This window comes from Trachurus japonicus, chromosome 14, assembly GCF_045865225.1.
Source record: "Trachurus japonicus isolate A0001 chromosome 14, Traja_1.0".
NCBI classification, from domain to species: Eukaryota; Metazoa; Chordata; class Actinopteri; order Carangiformes; family Carangidae; genus Trachurus; species Trachurus japonicus.
The window spans coordinates 28,753,043-28,766,292 of record NC_140920.1 but is presented as its reverse complement, the minus strand read 5'-3'; the positions used below and the strand labels follow the sequence as shown (position 1 = coordinate 28,766,292).

The following is a 13,250-nucleotide window of genomic DNA, read 5'->3' as shown; positions in this document are numbered from 1 at the left end:
TAGAATTAACTCGAGCGCTTAAAAGTCTATTTAATTTGTGCAGATTTGAAAAGAAATCAATGTGGTAAGCTCCGCCCAGCCGGTGCTTTTCAAGGGCGGTGGAAATAAAACGCTCTACAGTCGTCTCTCCGCCCCGGTCTGACTGCTTGTTCCCTTGTGAAACCCACCGTCGTGCTACGAAACCTCTCAAACACTCACACACACGCGTTCCCAGCGCGTTCAGCCTCTACCCTAACTCTTGCCGGGGGCCGAGCGGCGGCGGCGCGGGGCTTTAGCTGTCGTCCTCCTCCTCCTCGGCGTTCTGGGCCTGGATCTTCTCTACGATGGAGGAGGAGCCCTCGAAGCGCTGGGAGGAGATGGCCGCCTGGTGGGACATGCTCTTCCTCACTATGTCGCCCTTCCTCCACAGAGTGATCTCCTGCAACATGACAATAAACACTGATGATGTACAAGATGTTTGCAACCTATCTATTTATTATACCTAACCCTCTCTATTCAACTTGACCCTTCTTTGGCATTCTATTCTATTTATTTACTCTCTTTATTTACCTTATTCCCTATGTATTTACTGTGTGGCAGTATGCAAGCTGCTGAAACCAATTGCTCCTGGTGGGATTAATAAAGTTGTGTGAGTCTGAGATGGTGTAGAGCAGGAGTCAACAACTATATTTGAGCCAGAATTTTTCTCCACGTACGCCTTGGGGGCCGGACATTCAGATAAAATGAGATTAAATTCACATTTTGGCCGAATAATTTAGTTTTTGATGTTTATTATTGTTTTGATTGTTTTAATTTTCTTTTCTAGCGATTGTCAGTCAGGCTCCCATCACCTGTACCACACTCAACCACCAGGGGTGATATAGATATTTTGACTGGATATTTGTGGGTGTTGCTGGCTTCAATGTGAGGTTATGGACAAAACAATGACAATAATCAACTTCATCAGAGGAAATAGAAGATGCAGTACCGCCTGTTCTGCCGATTTGTTGTGGAATCTCAAGCTACTCATGAAGACCTGTTTCTGATAAAGTTATTTCAATCTCGGTTGTTTTTCCAGTTGCTTTTATAGCGGGGACCACAAGATATTTCCCTTTTGATCCTCACAATTACAGAATTCAGTCGTGGGCCAGATTGGAAGATTCTGCGGACCTGATTCGGCCCCCGGGCCACCAGTTGATGATCACTGGTGTAAAGGAATGTAGCGGCGGTCTGTCATATCTACCATGATCAGTGGGGGTCAGGGTGTTTGTTCATCACCTGGGGGATATTCTGTTTGTCCAGCGACTCATTAGTGGTACAAACAGTTGGCAATAAAGACAATAATAATTCAGTGAGTCCATGAGCCACTTCCTCTGGCTGAGGTGTTGTACAGTCTGATGGCAGCAGAGATACAGGATCTCCTGAGAGATGAGAGACTGGCTGCTGCTGCTGCTGCTGCTGCTGCTGCTGCTGCTGCTGCTGTGAGTCCAGACTGCTGCCAACCACAGAGCTGCACATCTCACCACATCCACCACCGAATGATAAGACATGAGCAGCATTTCACTGCAGACGTCAAAGGACCTGAGCCTCCTGAGGAAAAAGAGTCGGCTCTGTTCCTTCTGGTGGAGGACATCTGTGTCCAGGGACCAGTCAGGTCATCTGTCTCTGTCTCTAAATCCTAAATGTCTCTATCCTTTAAAGTTACATCACATCTCTGAAGTTTTCAGATGAACAACAGCACAGTGACAAAGAAGTTATAGTAAGCACAGAATAAAAGCTCCAATACCTGAGCCTCCATTGCACTATGCCTCCGCTCCACAGCAGGCCCAAGTGGCCTGAATCTGATATTTTCCTCCTTATGTGACCCAGATCTGATTTTGTCACGACAGAGTGAACAGCACAAACCACATCACATCTGATCTTTTTTAATCAGATTTGGGCCACTTTCATATACTTCATTGAAATCAGATACAGATCAGATTTTTGAAACGCCACCTCAGTCTGAACAGCAATGTGACCAGTATCGGAATTCAACGCAGCCTTGACATCACTCTTGGTCGACATTTGTCACATATCTGTGACAGTATGGACACTGGAGGGAGGACCGGACGGTGGCTCAGGTAGCGATGAGGAAATGGTCACTGTCAGCTGCACATCTGTCAGCAGCTCCGCTCCACCAGGACACGTCACAAACTTTATTTTGTGAGAACAAACTAGATGTTGATTAAGCACCATCATTTATAATGATGATTGAATTATAACGTAATGCCATTAATCTTTGGTTCAGTCCGGTAATAACAGGTCACTGTGGCTGTGTAGCCACATCACATCCAGGTAGAACAACTGTAAAACACCTGGAGCTGATTAACTAAAGGCTAAAGCAAAAATAACAATCCAGTGACTCTTGACGTGAGAGCAGCCAACGTGTCCAGTCCACACGTTTACACACACACACACACACACACACACACACACACACACACACACACACACACACACACACACACACACACACACACACACACACACACACACACACACACACACACACACACACACACACACACACACACACACACACACACACACACACACACACACACACACACACACACACACACACACACACACTACAGGTGTGGATTCTGTCACATCACTCAATCTGCCCCCACACTTTAGAGGGTTCTGTCTCGACGCCGTGTTTGCTTCGTTCTGACCAGAACACAGCGTGTGTTGTTGAAGAAGCACGTACATTAACCAGAATCGTTAAGCAGACATGCACACAATCCCAAGGAACTGATCCAAGTTGGAATCGGTTCTCGATTCCCAGCCCTAGTAAACACCGTGCTGCATCAGAGCACAGGCAATGTGCTTCTACTGCACATGCAGGTCACATAAACTGTTAATTAAAGGTGTTCAGAAAGAAAATTGAATTTGATCCCACTATGGGTCTTAAAATTAGTGTAATGACTCATCTATTAGACGATGTAGACCAGCGGTACTCAATAGGCGGCCCGCCGAACCTTCCAATCAGGCTCGCGACTGAGTTCTACTAGTTTACACTGTATACTGTATTTCTCGGGCTCCGTGCGCCTGTAAGTCAAAGCGCTGGGACATGGAAACACGTGCGGAGCGTTTGTGTGTGCCTGTGAGGCGCTGCACTGGGATACAGAAACGCCGACGAACCCAAATCACCATGTGCGAGTGTTTGGGGAGCGGGCTGGACTGCAGGGTTTTCCCTGCCTGTCTGCAGAGACGGTGGGTGATTTTCACCGCCGTCTTGGTTCAACTGTCAACTGTCACTTCATCATGCATGGGGGGGCGTTCAGATGAAGCGTCTTTTGCGCGCGCTCAAACCCATTCAATGTAGCCGCGCGTCATGCACGCTCACAACTCAAAAGCCGTAGCCGCGCGCATTTGATGAGACGCGATTGTTTTTTCGTGCACGTCTGCTGCGCACAGCTGCACGACCTGCTTCTCCCCCGGTGTTGTGTCCCTGTTCCATCGGCCTGTGTCTCTCCTACTGTTTCCCACTGAGCTCAGCCTCGTTTGAAAGGTGAAGGAAGCCCGTGTGTGGAAAGACGTCGCCTCCGAGATGTAGAATGTGTGTTATAGAAGAGAAACACACATTTCAGGACCAATGACTTGTATCCTCAGAACAGAGTCAGACATGTCCTGTGATGGTCAGGTCATATTTAAGCTGAAAATCACAGGGCATGTCTGAGGATACAAGTCAGCAGTGTAAAGCTCCAGCATGATATGTAAATGATGATATGATAATGTCAAGATTTCTCATTTTATATCATACAAAACACCATGAAGTGTATAAATAAAAATGATGTTCTTACAAGTAAAATAAGAATATTTAAATTATTAGACGAAAAAGGTGAATTTAATTTCAATCTAGGCCTTTTTGAATGTGCGGCCCCCAAGGTGTTCTGGCCCTTCGACAAATGTATTTGAGTACCCCTGATGTAGACCAAACTTTGAGCAAAATTCTATTTTCGAGTAAATCCGGGGGTGAAAGTGGGGTAGTTTTTTTTTCACATAGGATAATGCAGACGCACAAATTATGTGTCACGTTGCTCACGATTCATCAGCCAATGATATCAGGACCCGTCATCTGTCAAACGTCTGAGAAAAACCAGGAAGCTTCGACAGCTGTAACGTAGCTAGCCTACTAGCTAACAGTTAGCTAAACACACTCGCACAAATACACACACACCAAGCTGTACAACATCCAATCAAATTCCTTCGAAACACTGTGTGTCCCGCCCGCTCGATAACGCCCAATCAAATTTGTTTTCTTTACTCGTGTAAACTCGTAAGGAAACTCTTGGAAGGAGGCGGGACAAACGGGACATGCGGCCATTTCTGAACACCTTTAACCGTCCACACTGCAGTCTCATGTAGGTCACAGCAGACAGACATCAGACTGGGGCCACGTCCTGCTGTGTGAACGTAGTCTATATAAAGCAGCAGCGGTGTGTGTGAGGCTGTTTACCTGCTGTTTGAAGTAGCGTCTCTCCTCCTCGTCGATGAGGACCAGGTTGAGGTAGTACCGCACGGAGAACTTCTTATTGACGTCCCTCATGGTGGGCGTCATCTCGTAGCCCGCCAGAAACAGCCTGATGGGGATGGACTCTCCTGCAGGACGTGACGTCAGAGACAGAGTCAGAGTGAGAAACAAACCACCTCAGCGGCAACACAATCATTACAGACGGTTAGAAACTAGGGCTGGGACGATATGCTTTTCTCCCGATTTGATTCTTCTACGATTTTTTGGATGGCGATTCAATTTAAATTGCGATTCTTTCGATTTTTAGTCTGCATTTTTAACATTTATCTGCACACAAATACTGTAGGAGCCTATAAATTAACATACTCCATTATAAAGTGAAATTAAACCCTTTTCAAAACCTGGACTCTCTGGATGTAAAAAAGGCTAAAAAATGCACATTGCACAATATTTAAGAAAAAAAAAGAAAGAAAAAGATATCACAATATTTATGTGAATCGATTTTTTCTCCCACCCCTATTAGAAACCCTGCTGCTTACCTCTGACCGGGGCGCCGTCCATGATTTCATACTTGGCTATGGTGTCGTTCTCGTGGTAGACGTTGGGCCCCGTGCCCGTCGTCTCCCGCTTGATGATGTCGATCTCCATGTGTCTGATTTTGATCCTCACCAGCAGGAAGTAAATCTTCCCCACAATCACGTCTTTTAGATGATACCTGTAAGAAAACAGTACAATCCATCAGATCCAAACGCTCCTCTTCTCACTCGTACGGTGGCCCTGAAGGCCAAATCACAACGACAAATCAGAATGCATGACGACATTTCACAAAACACAAAAACATTTCAGATTACAGAAAGGGTAGGGACAACACCTCTTGTTTGTGATTGGATAGAACCTAAGTCAAAGCTATCCAATCACAAACAAGTGTTGACCCTACCCATTCCGTAATCTGAAATGTTTTCGTGTTTTGTGAAATGTTTTTGTGTTTTTCTGAAATGTTTTTGTGTTTTGTGAAATGTGTTTTGTTAAATGTTTTTGTGTTTTGTGAAATGACGTTGTGATTTGGCCTTCAGGGCCACCGTACACTCTCTCTTGTGATCTGAAACCTGTGGAATCAGCTCCTACTTTGATTTATTGTACTCGAACTCTATGTGTAGACAGTCCTCGATCCCCACTTCCATCTTGATGGAGGAGTTGAGCTCAGGGTAGGTGCTGAGCGTGTGAACCACAATGTCCAGCTCTTTGCTGACGTCGTTCATTCTCCGGCTCACTGTCGCCCTCAGGAAGTAGCTGCAAGGAAATGCGACAGTTTTTAGCTCACAGGTGATGGGATGGCAGCGAAACAAAGGTGAGACAGAAGCATGACGTTACGCTGCTCAGGACACAGCAGAACTAAAATGAGTCGACTGACTCATGGTTGCCTGCTTCCTGTAGTTTCAGGTCACATCCTTGTTTGTCCACAGTCACATTAATCATGAACCATGTGTGAAATTTGTCACATGATGTCTCGAGTGTATTGTTGCTATAAATTGTTGAGGGACCTTTCATCACCCAAGTCTAATCACTCTGCCCTCGAGTCAAAGTGGACATTCGTCTCAAAGTTGAAGAGTGAGACGTCCTTGACGATGAGATGGACTGACAACCAAAAAAAAAACCAATACAGCTCCAGCTCTGACTGACTGTCACTGACACAGGGGCATTAAAATAAATTAGCAGAGAACACTGAATAAAAGGGAAGAATATGTTAGCATGAAACTATGTTCAATAGTAACAAATTTGACCAACCAGCACCTGCAACACTCAATAATCCACATGTTATAGCTCTTATTTCACAAAAAACCTGAAATGTAAAAACAGGACGCTGAAATTTAAAGGGGACATATCACTTTTTGTAGGCTCTTTAAAGTCCCCCTCCAACGATCCTTTTTAGTTATTTTAAAGCACTCTCTGTGGTCTTTAAATTGTGATTATGAAGTTTTTAGCCAAAATCACAAAACCTGTGCCATTTTCCAGGGCTCTCCTTCTGCAGAGCACCAGTAGCTCATTAGCAATGCGCCTCTGAGTGGTGGGTGGAGACTGCGCTGCTCTGCACCCGCCCCTGAAACTGCCAGTTTGCGTCTGCCATTGGTTCACAGCAATTTGAAGGCAGAAATACTCAGAAATGCAATTTTGCACTTACTTTACTGCTGATATGTCCTCTAGCAATCAGAAAAATGCCACAGGAACATGTGAAAAGCACAAAAAACATTATTTTTTATCAGAGAGGAACTTTAACATATATTTGTGTGTTTGTTTTGCCTTCCGGCCCCCAGAATGTGAGAATTGACTAAATAAAATCTGTAATTTTCAGGTTTCGTAGGTTGAAATCCATGTTTTTTTTACGAGCTGTTCCCTCAGTTGTCTTCCAGTGATGTAACTAGTTTTCGAATTTGCATAATACCACCCCTACCTGGGACCGGTAGAAGGGGCGGGGCAAGCAGTGGCTCATTTGCATTTAAAGGGACAGACACTGAAACCAGCCGTTCTGAACAAGACTGTTCAGAGGATGAAAAGAGCTGTGATGTTTGATCCTTGGGGTATTTTAACCAAAGCATGTGACAGACATGTCTTTAAGACACCTGGGAACTATCTGAATTTGTGGAACAGGGGCATAATATGTCTCCTTTACCTGGTGGTGGTCAGGAAATAGTTCTGCATTCATTGGTGCTCACATCTCTCCAATAAAATCAGTAAGTCTATCTCCAAAAATGTCAAACTCTTTCTTTACCTTGTTAGTGTTAGCATTTTAAAATGTCATATGTCAAGTATACAGTAGCACTGGCATGTTGCTGACAATAACGATGAGGACACATGGGACACAGTCCAAGACTCGACATGAAGTCATAAAAGCCTAGCTACAAGAACTGCCTCCTTCTTCTTCTCCTTATCTTCGACTCTGTCCCTCACACTCACTCCACATTGTGCTGATCAGCTACAGGAGCTCGTTCAGTAACAGACTGATACATCCACACTGCACCACAGAGAAAGCACAGGAAATCATTCCTACCTGTCGCCATCAAACTTTTTAGCTCTGTACTGTAGGGGTTAGTCACCTGGACAAGCTATACTCTGAATACTTGTTTTTAAATTCCATGTAAATATGTACCTATCCTGTTTTTTTATGATGTAGGCCTAATAGGTACATGCAATTGAACTGAGGTACTGCATATGACTGGATTTTTACTTTACAGTACTTTTTACTATTGTTCACCGAATGGTCCAAGACAGATTTCCCATCGGGACAATAAAGTCTATCCTATCTTATCTTGCTGCCAAGGGGGATACATATTCTGAGGGTTGGGTATTGAATTGTTTTATTTTATTTTATCTTAGAGGTATATTTAGGGGTCTGTTCATTACATTTCATAGTTTTATTTTCTATTGGGAGGTCTGTAACAAAAGAATTTCCCCTCTGTGATAAATAAAGTACTTCTGACTCTGAACCCCTCTAGGACCAAGGAGATGCTCACTGACTTTCACAGGTCTAGACCCAGTCTTCAGTCAGTCATCATCTGAGGGACAGTTTTTTTTAGTTCCTTTTCCTGCCAACATGAATGTTGTCACTATAAAGTGAAGATGTGGTGTATGTGATACACCCTGCACAGAGAAGAGCTCACCGTAATTTGACGTTCTGACCGGTGTAAGACTCGTAGGGCTTCTCCACGTGTGTGAACTCGAAGTCGAACGTCTGCGACTGTGTGAGCTCCCCGGGTCGAGCCAGGTCCTTTACTAGAGACACAAACTCATGATGGTTCCCTCTGTCGTAGTACAGCTCTGGAAATGACACATGAAGAACATCAGACAGCTGCAGCGGAGCGGTCTGACATGATCTCATTAAGAGTTTGTGCTTTTTCTTTTGAAGCAGATTTGATATGAGGACTGGAAAGGCTTCATCGTGACAGTTGGGGATGTCCAGTGTCTCTGTCAGCTGATAATCACACAGATAATGATCAGTTCTTCAGTGACTGCATCCTCACACTACATCTACTACAGTACTTGACATCTTTCTGGGGACAGAAATGTGTGTATCCTGCCATTCAGAGTTCTCCCTCTCATGTGGAGGCAGATGTTGATGAGAGGAATAAAGGGGAACTGTAGCAGCAGCAGGGGAAGTGTTCACGATGCACTCAGGGTAAAATGTGTGTGACAAGCATCAAATAAGAGGAACTTCTTACTGTGCAGTTCATCAAAATTGTGCTCAAATATAAAAACTGCATTTTAACAAATGATGTAAAGCACTTTTTCTTATGACTGGCTTTACACAGCGCAGATGAAATGTTCACTCCTGTATGCAGTGCACCATGGAGAGCTGACTTACTCCTTAAGAATACAGTGACTGAGTTTGTTATAAAGTCCTGACACTTGTAAAATCAGGGTGTGTATCATGAATGTGTTTAAATGTGTTTAGATCATTAACAAGTCTGCTCTCAGAGAACGTGGATATGCCTGAGCTTTTAGTCGATCCTCTGCTCCATTCATTCAATGCATTTAACTACTGTCACCTGACAACCTGCTTATGTTCTCTAGCTCTAGTTATTTTCTTTAATACCAGACACAGTGAAAGGTTGTTGGACTTTAGAATCAAGGATGATGAAAAATATCTAATCATATTTAATTCATTGTAAAATGATTTCACTCGTTTGTTTTTTTTGTTTTTTTTAATTTCCTCATGAGATCAAACTTTTGACTGCTGAAAGTAGCAGGCCAAGGTACCATCGCTTTATACACTGTGGTACATTTGACTCTGTTCTAATTAATTAGTTTAGAAGCTCACAGTGTCAATAAAACATGAAGTGATGAAGTCTGCTGCAGCACCGAAGTGCTTCTGAGTCTGATTCAGACATCCAGTCTGCTGTTGAGCCAACCTAACAGCTCTGAGTTAGCATAGACTCAGCTACAAGTTCATAACAGGTGTTTGCAGGACATTTTTATTGACACAGTAACAAGTAATTCTAGCTGTCATACAAACTGCTGGGTGTTTCATTAATTGCTGTAAACATAGCAGCAGCTTTCCTCTTCAGTCTGTAACTAAGTGCATTCTGTATGATGAGATACCCATCTAGACAACTAATTCACCTTAAATGTAATATTGATTTAAATTTATGTACATTTTGTAAAAAAAAAAAATTAAAGGGATAGTTCACCCTAGAATGATATTTCGCTCATTATCTACTCACCCTCATGTGGACTAAGGGCTGGAAGAAGTTTCAGATTCCTCCGTCCCTTCTCTGAGTTACAGGGGGTCTCAGCGTAGCAGTGCATGTCCATATAACGGTTGTAAAGGGACACCAGAGCTCTTCGTAAAAAAACACACACAAAAAAACATCCAAATACCTCCATGCTGCTCGTATGTAATGTCCGTCTTGTGCTGAAGCCCCAAATTGCGTAATTGTCCCGAAAAAAATTAAATAAGTCTATATTTTAAGCTTGTTTGTAGCGGAAGCTTCTCAAAGCTCCTCTTCCTGGTCCGTCCAAATCTCGCGTGATTCGCAGTAACCGCACTGACGCCGGCGCAAATCACGCGAGATTTGGACGGACCAGGAAGAGGAGCTTCGAGAAGCTTCCACTACAAACAAGCTTAATATATAGACTTATTTAATTTTTTTCGGGACAATTACGCAATTTGGGGCTTCAGCACAAGACGGACATTACATACGAGCATCATGGAGGTATTTGGATGTTTTTTTGTGTGTGTTTTTTTACGAAGAGCTCTGGGGCCTCATTTATCATTGTGGATACACGTTTTTTTACACGCTCTTTCCCCCGTTTTGTGCGTACGCACTTTTCTCCGCCTAATTTGGGATCTATCAAACCAAAACCTGTCGGGAGAAAGTGCCGAAATTTACGACCAGTCCGACCATGGCGTACCGGCATTTACACGCTTTTTGAAGAACAGGAGGAATTGGCGACGCCGCTGCAGAGTCAGAGAACTGCAGTATGCGAGGGAGAGAGGAGCGCGGACACTGTTTGAAGTAGCAAGTGGTGGTGATGATGACCCCCCCCCACCACCACCACCACCACCACCACCACCACCACCACCACCACCACCACACACGTGTTGACGTCGGCACTTTACATGAAAAGCACAGCGACTCAGATTTTTCCCCTGTGCATTTACACTAGTTTGCTCCTAAATACTGGCTTTATAAAACGAATTTCGTTTTCTTTTGATATCATATTGATATTTTCACCCTGCATGTAGGCTACACCTCTTCCACAACCCGTCTGTCCAGTCTGGAAAATAATTTCTGCGACGTGCGTGTGTTACGTAGCCAGACTGGACACACAAGCAAGCAGCAAGCATAATAATGTCGGAGCAAATCAAAGCAAATGAGAAAACATGATCGATATTTTTTGTGTGAATAATATTTATTGTATTTAACAAAAATGGGTGCTAGCTGCCCAACATCAGGAAAAGTCACAGACTGGTGGACTTCAATGTTTTTTTTGTTTTGTTTTTTTTTAATATATAGCTATGCACAAATGAAAATCAAGTCTTCCAGTGAACGGAAGTTGGGGGTTAGTGGAAAGGGGTGCAAAGTAGTACTGACTGGCAGTGGAAACCCTGCTTTAAATTATTATGACATAATCTAAAATAAGGGACAGAATAAATATGATTCTTCTTCTTTCTGCTCTGTTTCATTTAGATTTGGGAGTTTTTTGTTTTTATTGAAGCCTTTCAATGCAAGATGATGTTTCTGACTGATATTGCCGTGTTACCGTGTATCTCGCTTTCAGAGAAATTCCGCTTCTTTCTCCGCTCTCCGTCCGTCTGCTGTCTCACCGTCTTCCACTGACGTCATTCCACACGTTTCCAGAGTGCACATGGCTACTTAATATGCACGTAACTGATTTGCATTGACCACTTATGGTTGCGTGGGGCCGTTTAGGAGGCTGGGTATGAGGCGTGTTCTCATCCACGCTTTTCTCAGGTCCGGTGTGATCTATCAAGGGAAATACCGTGCAGCCGTGTGTACGCGGAGTTTGATAGATCTGAAAAGAGTGTATATTTTTTGGTCGTACGCACATTTTGCCTTTCCGTCGTACTGAAAATTTAAGAGGACTTTTACACGCTCTTTGATAAATGAGGCCCCTGGTGTCCCTTTGCAACCGTTATATGGACATGCACTGCTACACCAAGACCCCCTGTAACTCAGAGAAGGGACGGAGGACTCTGAAACTTCTTCCAGCCCTTAGTCCACATGAGGGTGAGTAGATAATGAGCGAAATATCATTCTAGGGTGAACTATCCCTTTAAATTGAAAGACAAGAACACATTTTCTTCTTGTAATGTTTCTGTTTTATTTTGGGATGCATTTTGTCATCGATTTCTGAATAATAATTTATCTCGTACAGTAATATCAGGTTTGGTGTCATTTTAAAGGACTAAAAGTTGGAATTTCCCTTAAATAACCTCATAATATTGGCAAAATATTTCATTCACAAATGTAAATTTCTAAATGTTACCCCATATTTTCCTACTTTCTTGAAAGAGTTATCTATATTTTGTGACTCACATTAAAGGAATAGTTCACCCAAAATTCAAATTATCTACTCACCCTCATGTGGACTAAGGGCTGGGAGAAGAGTCCTCCGTGGCAGTGCTGCACGGAGCCCTGCTGTAACTCAGAGAAGCCACGGAGGACTCTGAAACTTCTCCCAGCCCTTAGTCCACATGAGGGTGAGTAGATAATGAGTGAAATTTGAATTTTGGGTGAACTATCCCTTTAAAGTATGAAGTCTAAAAATGCACAATGTCTATATCAACATTGATTTGATCTTTCCCTTCATCAGACCTCAGAAAACTAAAATTGATTGTGATATTATAATTCTAATTTGTTATGTTTGTATTTCTTTATTTACCTTCCTTGTAATTAGTATTTATTAATTTTATCTTTTTTACATTTAGGCTACTTTATTTATATTTATTATTTTTTAATTGTATGGCTTTCCTGTTCTATTCGTTTCTGTGTTATATTTTACTCAAACGCTGACATGTTTTGCTCAGTTTCAAAGTGTAATCCTTGTTGAAATGTCTTCTGCTTGTAAGATTTGTATTACTAATAAAATAATTTTTAAGTATAACCTGGACTTTCAGCGCCAAAGTGACAGTAAAGAGAGATAGCTTCAAACAACAGGGGTCAAAGGTCAATGAGAGAAGCCAGCCAGCCAATGGCCGCTGTGTCAGCTGACGTTAGCTTCCATCTGTGTGTCACGAGACGCGCCGCTTCACGCAGACACCTGTTCTGTCTGACAGCAGCTCAGCTCGGACTGTCGACCTGCCTCCTCCTCGCTTACCCTGCAACGAGTGTGTGTCCGCTTGTTCTGAGCTGGAGCTAGCTGCTGCCACAGTCCGGCTACCTGTGTGTGTGTCTCTGTGTGTGTGTGTGTGTGTGTGTGTGTGTGTGTGTGTGTGCGCCAGCGGGCTGGCTGTGGAGCGCAGGCCCGCCAGCCGCTCACCTATCTGCCCGATAAACTCGATCTTGATGCCGTTGTGCTCCAGCCTCTTCCCGGGGTATTTGAGCGTCACGTTGACTTTCCCCGACACCGTCTCTCCGTCGTAGAAGAGAAAGTATTTGTCCCTCCTGCCGTCTTCGCTCTTGTGCTCCGCTTTCTTCCTCGTCTCGGCGTCATTCAGAACTATGTCGATGTCCGCGCTCTGCCCGAACCCGAAGAAGCTCATGGCTGCGGCGTCCGGTCCGGTCCTGTCCGG

The 13,250-nt window shown here is 43.7% G+C and overlaps 1 protein-coding gene across 1 annotated transcript; it reads right to left on the bottom strand.

Annotated features, from left to right (window-relative positions):
- Positions 1 to 222: 222 nt before the first annotated feature.
- Positions 223 to 13,249, bottom strand: vps26bl (vacuolar protein sorting 26 homolog B, like). Its single transcript, XM_085798727.1, has 6 exons — positions 12,998 to 13,249; positions 8,155 to 8,311; positions 5,624 to 5,788; positions 5,038 to 5,213; positions 4,484 to 4,626; positions 223 to 418 (listed from the first exon to the last, which is right to left on the bottom strand). Exons 1-6 carry the CDS (start codon positions 13,218 to 13,220, stop codon positions 272 to 274), a joined length of 1,011 nt encoding a protein of 336 aa, XP_085654853.1. The 5' UTR covers positions 13,221 to 13,249; the 3' UTR covers positions 223 to 271.
- Position 13,250: the final 1 nt, after the last annotated feature.